This window comes from Poecilia reticulata, chromosome 22 (genome assembly GCF_904066995.2).
Source record: "Poecilia reticulata chromosome 22, P_reticulata-male-v2, whole genome shotgun sequence".
Taxonomy (NCBI): domain Eukaryota; kingdom Metazoa; phylum Chordata; class Actinopteri; order Cyprinodontiformes; family Poeciliidae; genus Poecilia; species Poecilia reticulata.
This window is the reverse complement of record NC_088851.1, coordinates 410306-424563: the sequence shown is the minus strand read 5'-3', so window position 1 is coordinate 424563 and position 14258 is coordinate 410306. Positions and strand designations below refer to the sequence as shown.

Here is a 14258-nt window from a genome sequence, read left to right as displayed (position 1 = left end):
AAAATATATCAAACATTTTTTAAAGTAATTATGAGTTTTGGCATATCAAACAGCAATTTTTAGGTTATAGGAAAATTGCAACACATTTAGGCCAACATGTTCAACTAGTCCTGGATCCTTTTAATGCAAAATGAGCACTCAGTTAGTTTAAGTTCACTTTTTTGTACTTAACTGCATAAGTCTTCACTTCATGCAGAAAGCTTCTAAAGAGCTGCTATTCCTTACAGATTTGGCACAAGTCTCACCCTTTATATTCATTTGACATTTACTTTCACAGATATTCTCACTGAGGCACATAGCATTACTCTTAAGGTAAAGCTTTATAGTAAAACCAGATACAGTCAGGGCTGAAATGATTCCTCGAATGATTTGAGTACCTCCATTATTAAAATTCCTTGACGAAAGTTTATCTGACTCAAAGCTTTGTTAAATTATGTTTTATTATGTAGCGCACTGTGTTCCGGACTGATGATTATTTGGGGTGGGCAGCGCTCTTACTTCCACCTATGATCACAATTAGCTTAGCTAATGTAGCTTTTATCTGCAAGCTAATACGGACATGTAGCCTACATGTATGTTACTACTAATGGTGCGTTCACACCAAAAGCGTTTTGAGTGTCAGGCGCGTCTGGTTTACATTCAAAGTTTATGTGGAGGCGCTTTGAGGGCTGTTGCAACGCGTTTGAAGCATCTAGCGTGGCGAGATTTGAACCGTTTGGAGTGTTTTAAGGTTTTGAGGTGTTGAGCCTGTCCAGCGTGTCTAACGGAAAACAACAGCTAGATCTGACGCATCTGACACGTCCTCAATGGGCCTCCACATAGACTTTGAATGTAAACCAAACACGCGGAGCGCTAGATGTGGAGCAAAATATCAAGCATCTGCATTCAAAGTGGACATGCATCAAACTTGAAGCTTTTATTGACGCTCAAATCGACGCACCACTACTTTTACTTTTACCTTGTTATTCACATAAGCGACTGTGGCTCTGTGGGTAGAGTGGTCGTCTTGCGATCGGAAGATGTAGGTTCGATTCCAGCTTCCTCCTGCCATGTGTCGATGTGCCCCTGGGCAAGGCACTTAACCCCAAATTGCCTACCGAGCTGATACACAGCTCGTATAAATGTGTGAGCATTTGTGAGTGCAAATGGGTGAATGTGATTCCAGTTTAAAGCGCTTTGAGTGGTCAAAAATGATTGCTATATAAATTCAGTCCATTTACCATAAGCACTTTGTGTGTACTTTAATAAATTCGTTTAAATATGGGTTGTATGCAGTCATGGATTTTAGCATCCCATGGTGTACTTCTCTTCATGCTTATAGTATGAGACTGGAAGCAGCTTGTACACGTCGTCTGACATATTTTCCTTCTCCATCTCGCATGGGTCAGTCCCAACAGCAGCGATTTTGTTCATGTATCATTCTCTCATACATTGGTCAAGAGTATCCACATATTTTCTTTCTATTGGTCTCGAAGCCATGGGTCTGCTATTCATTGTACTGTGCTGGCCTGCTAAGATGACGCAGATCACTTCTGGTTCAGACTTGTGGGAACTATGTATAAGATTTTAGATGTGGCATTGCCTCCCACCCACATTAACCAGCCACTGTCTTGAATCACCACTAGGGTTTTTAATATACCAACTAGTGCAGGGAGACTTTTAGGCAAGACTTTTAGGTAAGATAATCTGTTTAGTTGTTAGTAGTGTCAGAATTTGTTGGTTGTCTCACTGAGTAGACTGTAGTGGTCCTCCATTCTACTGATCAGACATTTAGAGTTCCAATATTGAGTGACAATGAAGAAGACACAGATTGTTTTCAAAAGTATATGCCAGGGCTACTTATAACATTTACTAGTTATTTTATAATAACAAATCAGAATGGATTTATCTTTCATTCTCACAGAAAAGCCAATCATTTCTAGGTCAGTGGCAGTTAAAAGCCCAGACTGCATTCCATTTCTATCTTGTCTCAGCACAAATTAGTTGCACTCAGCACTCAGTGTTCTTTTAATGATTGATGTTACCACTCAGGAGGTCTTTTTACAAATTAATTTAATTTTAAAAAGCAAAAATTTTCCTTTAAAACTTATAATTTAGAAGACTTTTGGATCCAAGTAAAGATGTTTGACAACTTTCTTTAGTTTTTAAGTTCAAATGTTCATGTTTCCAACAGATGTAATCAGATGGATGGAAAAACATGTCTAAGTGTTTTATTTGTATGTTTTATTTATTTATTTTTGCCTGTTTTTAATTGATTGTTTTCAAATTTCATATCTTTCAGGAAGGTGATAAAAGAAGGCATTGGCTGCTTTAACCCAGCTTACGGAAAAGTCTCTACAAGGAGTGAAAGAAATTTGAAGGAAAAGATTGAGTAAAACCCAGGGAAAATGAAAACGTCCAGAGCCCTGACCCACTGAGCAATTGAACTGGAATGAAAACGTGATCTACTTTTCCTAATAGTAACCAAGTTAGCAATGAGTGGGCGTATATAATGGCCAAGAATAAGGATGCACGTTCCCTGACATTTTCCATTAGTGTGGTTGGCCTCTCTGGGACTGAAAAAGAAAAGGGCAACTGTGGAGTGGGCAAGTCCTGCCTGTGCAATCGATATGTGCGCCCAGATGCAGACAATTACTACTCTGAGCACACCTCAGTGCTCAGTACAATAGACTTTGGCGGACGTGTTGTCAACAATGACCACTTCCTATATTGGGGGGAGGTGAACATTCGGGGGGAGGAGGGTTTGGACTGTAAAATCCAAGTCATTGAACAAACTGAGTTCATTGATGACCAAACATTTCTTCCACATCGAAGTACAAATCTACAGCCCTATACCAAACGAGCTGCAGCAACTAAGCTCCAGTCAGCAGAGAAGCTTATGTACATCTGCACTGACCAGCTGGGCTTGGAGCAGGACTTCGACCAGAGGCAGATGCCTGATGGGAAACTGAACATTGATGGCTTTGTGCTTTGTGTTGATGTTAGTAAGGGTTGTAATAGGAAATTTGATGACCAAATGAAATTCATTAACAGCCTCTACTCACAAATCGTTAAGTCAAAGAAACCTATTGTTGTTGCTGCCTCAAAGTGTGATGAGTATATGGACCAGCATTTGAGGGATCTGCAGACCTTTGTGGCCAGCAAAAAGAATTTGATGTTAATTGAGACATCAGCACGTTTCAACGTCAACGTAGAGCACTGCTTCAATACCCTTATCCAGCAGATTGATAAAACAAGAGGAAAGCCTAAAACTACACCATACCAGGATGCCTATAAAGTCCATCGACAGCTTGCTGCCTCCGTAACAGAAAGATTTGAGAAGCTCATGGTGCAAACAGTGAGGGACTATCATATTACTTGGAAAACGGTCATAAATAACTTGAAGGGACAGCCAGACTACGATGAGTTTATCACCCTAGAGGGATCTCGAAAAGCTCGCTCCATGTTCACAAAGTACATTGCACAACTGAAACAGGAGCACATCAAACGCCGGCGGGAAGAGTACTTGGTAACACTTCCAAAAACCCTTAACAATATTTTCTGTAGTCTGGAGGAAGTTGAACACCTGTCATGGCCTGAGGCACAGACTATAATCCGAAACCGGCAAGATTTCCAGTGTTGGTTTGTGGTACTGGATCATACACCATGGGATGAGTCAGATCACATTGATAATAGTGATCGCAGAATACCCTTCGACCTCCTTAATACTCCTGATGGAGAGAGAATTTACTATTCCCATGTCCAGCACTTGCTATCTGAGAAAAGAAGGGTGGAGATGAAAGATAGGTTCAAGAAGACTCTGGAAAGAGTTCATTTCATCAGTCCAGGACAACCCTGGGAGGAGGTCATGTGCTTTGTCATGGAAGATGAGGCCTACAAGTACATCACTGAATCTGACAGAAAGGATGTTTACTGTAGGCACCAGCAGGAAATAGTTGAAAAGGCCAAAGAGGATTTTCAGGAAATGCTGTTTGAGCACGCTGAGCTGTTTTATGACTTGGATCTTAATGCAACTCCCAGTTGTGACAAGATGACAGAAATTCACAGTGTACTAAATGAGGAGCCCAGGTACAGAGCACTGCAGAAACTTGCCCCAGATAGAGAGTCACTACTCCTTAAACACATTGGGTTTGTCTACCATCCCACTAAGGAGACGTGCTTAAGTGGACAGAACTGTGTAGATCTGAAAGTAGAGCAGGTTTTGGCCAACAGGCTGGTACAGCTTGACCACGGTCGCTCAAATCTCTACTATACCAGTGCCAACATTGATAAGATTAACCTCTGCCTTCTTGGAAAAGATGGACTCTCACAGGAACTAGCAAATGAGATCCGAGCTCAATCCACAGATGATGAGTACACGCTTGATGGTAAAATTTACGAACTAGAGCTTCTTCCTGTGGATGTAAATTCCACTCTGCTATTCAGTCACACATGGGTTGCCACTTTCAAACCTCATGGCTGCTTTTGTGTGTTTAACTCTATTGAGTCTCTCAACTGTATTGGTGATTGCATAGGTAGGATCAGAGCAGAGATAGCACAGAATAGACGAGATCAGTTTGCTCAGCCACTCCCTTTTATTCTCATTCTTTCAAGTCAGAGAGACAATGTTTGCAAAAACATACCTATTCTAAGGCACCAAGGCCAGCAGCTTGCAAACAAGTTGCAGTGTACCTTTGTTGACATTCCCTCAGTAGCTTTTCCAAGGAAATTTACAGAATTCCAAATTAAGCAGGGGCTCAGGGCAGTGCTGGAAGGCCTTAAGCATAACTTGGATGTCTTGGCACCCTTACCATGTATTAAAGACATGGCTGAGACAGATCTTAGAATAGTCATGTGTGCTATGTGTTGGGACCCTTTTAGTGTTGACCTCATCCTCTCACCTTTCTTAGATTCACATTGCTGTAGTGCAGGACAGCAAGGCCAGAGCAATACACTCATACTCGATAAGATTATTGGGGACAACCGGAAAAGGATCCAAGTCACTATACTCTCTTACCACTCAGCTATTGGTGTCCGGAAGGATGAACTTGTGCATGGCTATATTCTCGTCTACTCTGCCAAGCGCAAGGCATCAATGGCAACCCTGCGGGCATTCTTGGCCGAAGTTCAAGATGTGATCCCCGTCCAGATGGTGGCGATAACAGACAGTCAGGCGGACTTCTTCGAGAGTGATGCCATAAAGGAGCTCATGACTGAAGGGGAGCACATTGCCACAGAGATAGCTGCTAAGTTCACAGCACTCTATTCCCTGTCACAGTATCACCGGCAGACAGAGGTTTTTACACCCTTCTTCAACGAAGTGCTAGAAAAAAAGCCAAACATTGAGAAGGCCTTCTTGCTTGACAGCTCCACTCGCGACTGTACCACCAGTGAAGATGTTTTCCCCACATCACCTCATAGTCATTTGCCAGCTTACACCACCTATTATCCTGAATCAGATGACGATAATGAGGCCCCCCCACCTTACAGTCCAATTGGTGATGATGTCCAACTTCTGCCCACACCCAGTGAGCGGGCAAAGTACAGGATTGACCTAGAGGGAAATGAGTACCCTGTTCACAGCACACCTGCCGGAGACCACGATCGCAACCACAAAGTGCCCCCACCAGTCCGACCTAAACCTGTGCTCCCTAAGCCTAATGTGAAGAAACTCGACCCCAACCTGCTTAAAACCATTGAGGCAGGCATGCGAAGCAATCGCAGGATGCCTCGTGGCCCAGTCACACACACTGAAGATGTGGAAGCTTCAGACAACTATGCAGAGCCTGTTGACACCCTGGTTAGATCCAGAGGTTTCCACAGCGACAACATCTATGTTGTACCTGAAGACGCGCACAGCCGTCTGGTGAAAATTACACCTCCATTCCTCCATTCAGGAGGAGATGAGGAGAACGGATTTGATCGAAAGTCTCAAGCCATGAGGCGACCGTCTAAGTACAAGCATCGTTCTAAGATTCTCTTCAGCAAAACAAAGGCCTATCAAAGACGATTTCATTCTGATAGTGATGGTGAAGAGTTTTGCCCTGCTACACAGAAAAAGAAAAAGGGAAGAGCCCATAGAGGCAGTGAGGAAGACCCTCTTCTCTCCCCAGCTGACCCATGGAAGATTGGTATAGATAATCCTGCAATCACCTCAGACCCTGAAGATGATAAGAAGATGAAGAAGAAGAAGACATCAAAGACCCTGAAGGACCAGAAAAAGGTGAGTCTTTTCTATTATTCAACACTGACACAATCTTTTTTTTTCCATCTAAGTTTTTATTGGTTTTATAACAAATGAACAAAACTTAAAACAGACAGGTCAGTGCTTATTGTATCAAAATGGGGGAACAAAACTAGTCCCAACAAACAAAAGGTTAGTCACCTTATTGAGCTAGATGTCCATAAGCAAATTTACTCAAAGAGTACACAAAGGCATTGAAGCAAACCTCATTGCATGTCTCGATTTATGTCTCATTGCATAAATTGCGGTATTCTTTGGGTTGTAGTGCATGTTATAGTATTTTCATTTAATAGCTACTGCGAGTCACAAGGTATGCAACCTTGTGCTTGTACAACTTGTTGATGGCCTACACTACAGTAATCTTGTTAAAAGATACCTCCATCACCATTAAGACTCTGGATGAAAAACTCAGGTACCTGCTCTACCAGGAATATGCTCCCATGTATCCATCAAACTGTTGAAACTAAGTGCAACAGAGACACCGGGATCTGGGACAGAGTACACCTGGTTTCCTCTGAACCTGGACAGCACCACTGGAGGGTCAGGAAACGGCACCCTGGGGCCAATAGGGGATCAATACTACTGGGCAGGTGAACAGTTCCTTTTAAATTTGTGGGAGAATGGCCAGCCTGAGCACTTTGAGTGATTCTGCTGTTTGTGCCTCTTTGTCAAGAAGACATGTTCCTCACTCTGTGACCTGCTCTGGAACTAGAGGTTGATTTAAGACCATCTCTGTTCCTCCTGAAGTGACCAACAGAAGGGAAGTGCAGGACCCATCCGTCCGTCCGTCCATTTTCTTACACCCTTGTCCCTACTCCCTAGTGGAGTCGGAAGGGTACTAGTGCCTATCTCCAGAAGTCAACAGGCGAGAGGTACACCCTGGACAGGTCGCCAGTCCATCACAGGGCAACACAGAGACAGACAGGACACACAACCATGCACACACACACTCACACCTAAGGAGAATTTAGAGAGACCAATTAACCTAAGAGTCATGTTTTTGGACTGTGGGAGGAAGCTGGAGTACCCAGAGAGAACCAACGCATGCACAGGGAGAACATGCAAACTCCATGCAGAAAGACCCCAGGTCAGGAATCGAACCCAGGACCTTCTTGCTGCACCACTGTGGAGCCCCCTCATGACCTGACTAGGGATAAATTTGTAAGATAATGGATGTATGGATAAATGACATGTAGTGTTTTATTGGTAAATGCATGGTTTAAAATTAGAAAACATACTTCCTAATTTAGGTAAACTATACAGTGGTGTATTCATGCTAAAGCATGTTCATACACCTGACGTTTTTGTTTTTCCTGATGGACAAATCCAAGATGAAGATTTATGGGCCAAGTCAGTGTGAAAATCAGCAGGGAAATGCCTTCTGGTGCCACATGACAGCCATGAATGCTGAGCATTGTTAAAACTATGATGCTATTAGATCAACAGATGAGAATGAAGAACAACTCTAATGGACAGTGTTTATTGACTGTCCTGACCAATTACAGAAGAGCAGAAGAATGTGGAGAAATCTAAGTTACCAGCATGATAAAAAGGAATTTAGTCTTGTTCTGTTCTCATCTGAAAATGATTCAAATTAAATCCTAAATGTACAAAACCGGCTGCACTGCACAATTATTTATGAAAGTAATGCAAAGCAAAAATTGAATTTTTCCTGAAAAATTAAGTATGCTTTCAAATCGTGCTAATCTGGAAAGATTCCAGTCTGCATTCTTTTTTCCAGCTCAGCACCTTGTGACTCTCCTGACTGAACTCCTCCCAGCTGTCATCACATCAACATGAATTCTCCTGACATCTCCTGTCTTCCTCCATTGCTCCTCCTATCTCATATCTGTTAATACTGCTAAACAATATATACTATCGTACACAATGTCTTGTACAAATACTCACAAAATGTTCAAAATTTATGTAGCTTTAATAATAACATATTTTTTTGCTGTTATGCTGCTACCCGGTCTTTTTAAGATTCTTCTGCTTCTGCTATTAAACTTTCAACATTATCTCTGCATCTGTTTAACGGTTTACTTTTTCAACTTCCTTTAATTTGACCCTCTTCCCACTAAATGTATTTGTTCTGTCGCTCATTCTCGTCTTAATGTCCCTTACTGACCTGTTTTGTTGTTACTACTTTCTTTATTGTTTAGTATTTCTTGATTCCTATTCACCCAATTACCTTCCAGAAGCTTCTGAAAATTCTCATCTCTCTTTTACTTGTAGCCCAAATCGACCAAGCCCCCAAAGCCACTTTACCCGCCCACTCGGAGAACCTGGGACAGCAACTACTTTGGCGTTCGCCTGCAGAATGTGGTGACTTCAGAGCATCCCATCCCACTCTTCATTGAGAAATGTGTTGAATACATAGAACGCACAGGTCAGTCACTCATTTTCTCATCTTCGGTCAGTTTTTTTTTTTTTATCTACAGAGGGGATTTCTTTCAAAAATGCATCTTTTTAAATGTTGACTTCTTTCTACTTTTAGAAACCCATTGATATGGGTTTAAACAATGTTGACTTTTTTCGCGATTGATTATTTGGCACTTTATTAAATAATACCAAAAGGAAAATTCCTCAGATAAGCACTTTTGAATCAATTTTGCTCAATATGACTTGGATTAAAGAAGCTAACAAATAGATGGCAAGACAGACTTTTACAGAGAAGAGGTGTTTTCCTGAAGGAATGAAGAAACAGTGAATGAGGGAATATGTTTTCCTCATTCACGCTGGAGGGACTTGTGGTTGTTGAATCATTTATGGGGTTTTTTTTGTTTTTTTTTTAGAAATGAAACAGACACAAACTAATATAACCAGCTTCTCGAGTGAAGCAAGAAGCTCTGATTACACCCTATGCTAATGTTCTAGTATAGACGATACACAGAGGAAGGTCAGTGTAAAAGGTAATTGAGTTAACGGTCAGTGTTTTTAGACTTTTCATGGTAAAATGGCTTGTACTTGTATAGTGCTTTATGAAGTCCAGAGGACCCCAAAGCGCTTCTCACTATAGTTATTCACCCGTTCACCCATTCACACACTCACTCACATGCTGATGGTGGCAAGCCACTGGATAGTAGCTACGGCTGCCCTGGGGCCAGGCTATCATACACCAGCAGCCAAGGCGAGTTCGCCCTGCTGATTGCAGACACTGTCACTACCATCTCCTCTAACTATATTATTGTTAGAAGAGAAAACTAGATATGTAAGCAAGTTTATTGTCTCTGGGATATTGATTGTGTTGACACTTTATTTTTTTTTGTCGTAAATAGACCAAATTATGTCTGAAATCCTCATCTCTAAACTGATCTGGTGTTACTTTTCCTTCTGACCACAGAAATGAATATTTAAATCATTCATTCATTCATGTTTTAGCAGTTTGATGTATTATGCATATTAATGTGGCCCCGTAGTCTTTCACATTTAATGCTTTTATGAACTCTTAGAAGTAAAAGTGTTCCTTGCTAAATCTTTTCAAAGTTACTTTTTTGCCTGTCACAGTGGTCTGGACTGGCCATATCCTGACTCTTTAACTTCTTACTAAATTTAACATTAGTAAGAAGTTTTATAAATAGGCAAAGCAAGCTTTCTCAGCACTAATACAGAACATTAAGTCGGTGTTCTAAATACACCAAATATGTTGTTTTAAGAAGATAAAATGCTCACAAGTCTTTTCAAGACTGGGTTTGTAATTATATTTAGAATGGGTAAGGTTCAGTAGGATTTGTATCATTTTCAGTTTTCAAGGGGCGTTTCAGCAGTAATGTTAATGTTCTTCTGAATGCACTGTTTCACCTGTTATCATGTGGCGTGCTTTGTTTTTTAATCAGAATTTGAATTTGGTGTAGTTTTTGGATAACACAAATAACATTAGCAAGCTGGAATCAGTACTGTGATTTTGAATATTTCACCAAATTTGTCAAAACTATACTATGTTTTGACAGTATAATTTGAGACAGAGAACATGTAACAAAAATTCAATCTCCTTTTCCCTATGAACCTGGTGTCATCTGCACAAATACACTGCTCGGTTGGAAACAACTAATCAGAGCCAGAAGAGGGGTCTTGGCGCTGTCAGTCAACCTCATGTATGTGCCGCTCATCCTCTCTCCCTTGCTCTCTGCTCCGTTACTTCTTCCCAAAAGCAGAGCCCGTTGTGGCTGCTCTATCAACGGTTTTCCTGGAGCATTAAGTTGTTTCTCTGCCCCATTAGCACATATTTTTTGTAAATGTTACGTACTGCAGCTTTAAGATGTAACTGATGTTGAAGTACTCCATCTCTTATAAATTGCTACATTTGCATATCTTAATCCATGAAACAGTGTTTTAGTTCTGGTCATGGCATTAGTTATTTCTCCTAATATGCATAGTTGTTATTTGATGTCTTTTGTGGTTTTCTGCTTTTTGCATTTCTGATGCTTGCTACAAACCAATTTCCCTTTGGGATATGAATAAAAACTGAACTGAACTGATTATCCTCTCTTTTTACTGAGAGGCTGTGTAAAAGATGTGGGAAGTAGATTTTTTTTCCACCTGACTTCCTCTTCATTCGTGGCTCTGTGAAGAGGAGAAGGGCCCACGGGATTCTGGCGCTTCCCTAGATGAGCCAACATACTGTGGCAACACAGGTTGCATAATCCAGAGTTCTGCTCTAAACACGCAGCCATGAACCCCCATTACTTGTGCGTTAACATTATACAATGTAATCCACAGAGATCACGGACCCTGTGTGCTTTCACTTCCTATTCCTGAGATTACAGAATTAAATGGGCATGGTTTTACTTGCAGGAGACCCCCATGGATAAATCCAAGAATGAACTACATGTCTTAATTATCTTGCATGCTGTCTGATTGCATTCAGTGTTCCCACTTCAGGGGCCTCATGCATAAAAGAGTGCGCAGTTTTCACACTAAAACTTGGCGTATGGACAAATTTCGAAAAGTGCGGTGCACAAAAAAATTGGGATGTACTGTGTAAAGCCGTGCGCATGCATGTGGCTGCGCACCTTTCCTTTATAAATCCTAATTTGTGGGAAATAAAGCATAGCTGCTGGTCCGCCCTGTAGACACCCTTAAACACATCACGTGAAGCAATAACCATGACAACGTCCTTGTTTATAGCAGTATAAATATTTATAATAATAATTATACATTTTATTTAAAAGGTGCTTTCAGAGCACATTAGGTTACCTCACAAAAATAAAATTAATACATTTTAAAGAAAAATGTATTGCTTATGACCGTCAAGCACTTCTGGACCTTAAAACTTTGGTAGAGCTACAATTTGGATATGGTCTGGGACATAGAAACCGAGGCTTCCAGTTCCTGGAATATCCCTACTGAGCTGTTGAGTCATCCACATTCCATCGAAGACGTGGTAAACGTGGAGGATTGGCAGTGAGCCAGCTTACCTGGCATTTCTTCGCCGTTTCCTGAATGTCGGGTGCAGCTGGATTCTCCCCGTTGTTCTGGGGATGTGTTCTTCAACGGATGGACGCAGTGGAGTTTTTCTATCATTGACGATTTCGAGATCAAAGGAGGGATGTGGATTATGAAAACCTCAAGTGGTTGAACTATGTTTCGTCTTCGACTTGTGCTGCTGCACCATCAACCATCCGCTTGGCCTTGATTAATGCAAGGTCTTTAGCCAACAAGACCTTCATGCTACACGATCTGTTTACTTCTCGGAATTTGGATTTTTTATTCATCACAGAAACTTGGCTACAAGAAGGTGAGTTGTCCCCATTCTCTGAACTTCTTCCGCAGTACTGTGCTTTTATAAATTCTCCCTGATTGACTGGCAAAGGTGGAGGTCTGGTTACAATTTTTAAAACCAGTTTCCACTGTAGACAGTAATCTATAAATTCATTTTCCAGCTTTGAGTTCCTAGTATTTGCAATGAAATTAATTGAACCACTATTGTGTGTGGTTGTTTACCGTCTGCCAAGATTTAACAAGGACTTTATTCATGAATTTTCAGAATTTATGGCATGGATTACTTTAGAGCAGTGGTTCTTAAAATTTTTTGAGGTACCGAACCCCCCAGTTTCATATGACCGTTCACAGAACCCTTCTTATTTCTCCTCCTCCACTCCAACCCCACCCCCCCCCCCTCCACCATCAACCCCGACACACAACATACTTTGCGGTATTCTGATTTAGTAATGTAATTATATTAGCTGTGTTACCACCCCCACGCCACTAGAGGCAGTAGCAACCCCGAAAAGATGCGACTAAGGAGCAGATTTAGACTATAGAATTTGGTAAAAAGAGTGGAACTCCTTCAATCAGTCATAGACATCAATACGTAGAGCGCTGAGTCGTACGTAACAGCGTCCGCCATCTTCTATGTGGCAGCAGAGCGATCGGAGCTCCTTAAGTTCTGTGCTGTGTGTTTCAACCGTTTTACAAAACAAATTGGATCCATTAGGACAGAGTTTTTCAACCTTTTTTGAGCCAAGGTACGTTATTTTAATTGAAAAAATCTCGAGGCACACCACCAACCAAAAATGTAAACAAAGATACTCTGTAGACGCCTATATTACATATATAGTCATTTTTATCAAAGTCTCTTGAATAGGAATCAAACACAAAAATGCATTTGTATCACATTTTACATTTCTTACTTCAAATTGCACTTAACATGTCCACTTCAAAAATACCCATGAACAGAACCACAACACTGTTGTGTTAAATTTAAAGAAGTTGTAGAAAACTTCAAACTGTTTTACAAACTAATCCACAAGCATCTTATAGCCGGAATACAGAAAATAATTCTTATTCTGAAAGAAGCAATAATATTTGGAAAACATTTCACTTTATATTCACTGTTACAATATGAAGAGTTTCATGTACAAAATGTCAATATCTGTATATTTTACCCACCTGGTGTGAAACCTGTGAATGTTTGGATGAAAACAGCTGATTTCCTGGCAGAAATTGAAGAAAAACAAAGCTCTTCCTCAACATCTCTCAGTCTCTCTCTGGTTTTAGTTTTTATAGTAGCCAGACTAGAGAAGCTCAATTTCACACAGATATGTTGTGGGAAATGGACTCATGTTCTTTCCAACCCAGCTACTGCTGAGCTTCACTGTCTTTTCCATCACTGTGATTCAATGCTCTCACCGCTACCTGTACCATTCATGCATCACTAATTCTCTTGTTGTAATGTAAAATGCTGTGTACCTACTGCCATCTAGTGGTAAGAAAATTACATGATTACGCTGCTAGTCACTGCTACAGCAGACACTTGAAGATGGCATTATTTGCAGATAATTCATTTTCAAAAAATCTTTTTAAATCAATTCCCGTATTTTTCGGACTAAAGAGCGCACCATACTAGCACCTTCAAATTTTTTTTGAAAAAAAAAAACAAAAAAAAAAACTGGAAACTGCTCTCGATTTTCCATAAGGACCCAGCAGAGGGCGGCGTCCTAATAAATCTGCTGCATATATTAATTACGCAGCCCTCCGTCTCCAAAGCCGAACCATGGTTTTGTTCACATCAAGCCTAAGTGCAGCGGCTCTATTTCCCTCCAGTAGTGCCAGATCGACAGCCCTCAACTTAAAAGCTGCATGATATGAGTCTGAAAACATTTCTCCATCGTGCCTGCTGCTTAAAAATACCCCTGAACAGGTTGAAAATTTAGCACGTTCTTCTTTTGATTTACAATTTTGACTTCTAATGATTCACTTCCTGCTAGAGAGCCCCCTGGTGGTTGAAAAAAATACACAGCAAAGCGACAACGGGCTACAATCAGCATGGTTCAAAGCTTTAAAAAAAAGTAGCAGCTTATAGTCCGAAAAATACGGTACCTTAAGTGAAATTGAATAATTTCCACGGCACACCTGACGATCACTCACGGCACACTAGTGTGCCGCGGAACAGTGGTTGAAAAACACTGATGTAGAGGAACAAACAAGAAGATTTAATCTATGTGGCTTTAGCAGATCTTTCATTTTGTGTCTATTAAGTTTTTAATAAGTGCAGAGAGACTGTTTTGGTTGCCTGGGCTTTATGGGATGAGTT

The 14258-nt window shown here is 40.9% G+C and overlaps 1 protein-coding gene across 5 annotated transcripts in view; it reads left to right on the top strand.

Annotated features, from left to right (window-relative positions):
* arhgap5 (Rho GTPase activating protein 5) overlaps positions 1-14258 on the top strand; it is a 79631-nt gene that overhangs the window by 26154 nt on the left and 39219 nt on the right. For all 5 annotated transcript variants that reach the window (XM_008398617.3, XM_008398618.3, XM_081603525.1 and 2 more), the window contains 2 exons: positions 2282-6202; positions 8459-8612. In XM_008398617.3, coding sequence (XP_008396839.1) covers positions 2492-6202; positions 8459-8612 — 3865 coding nt within the window. In that variant the 5' untranslated portion in view covers positions 2282-2491. The remainder of the gene's footprint in view (positions 1-2281; positions 6203-8458; positions 8613-14258) is intronic.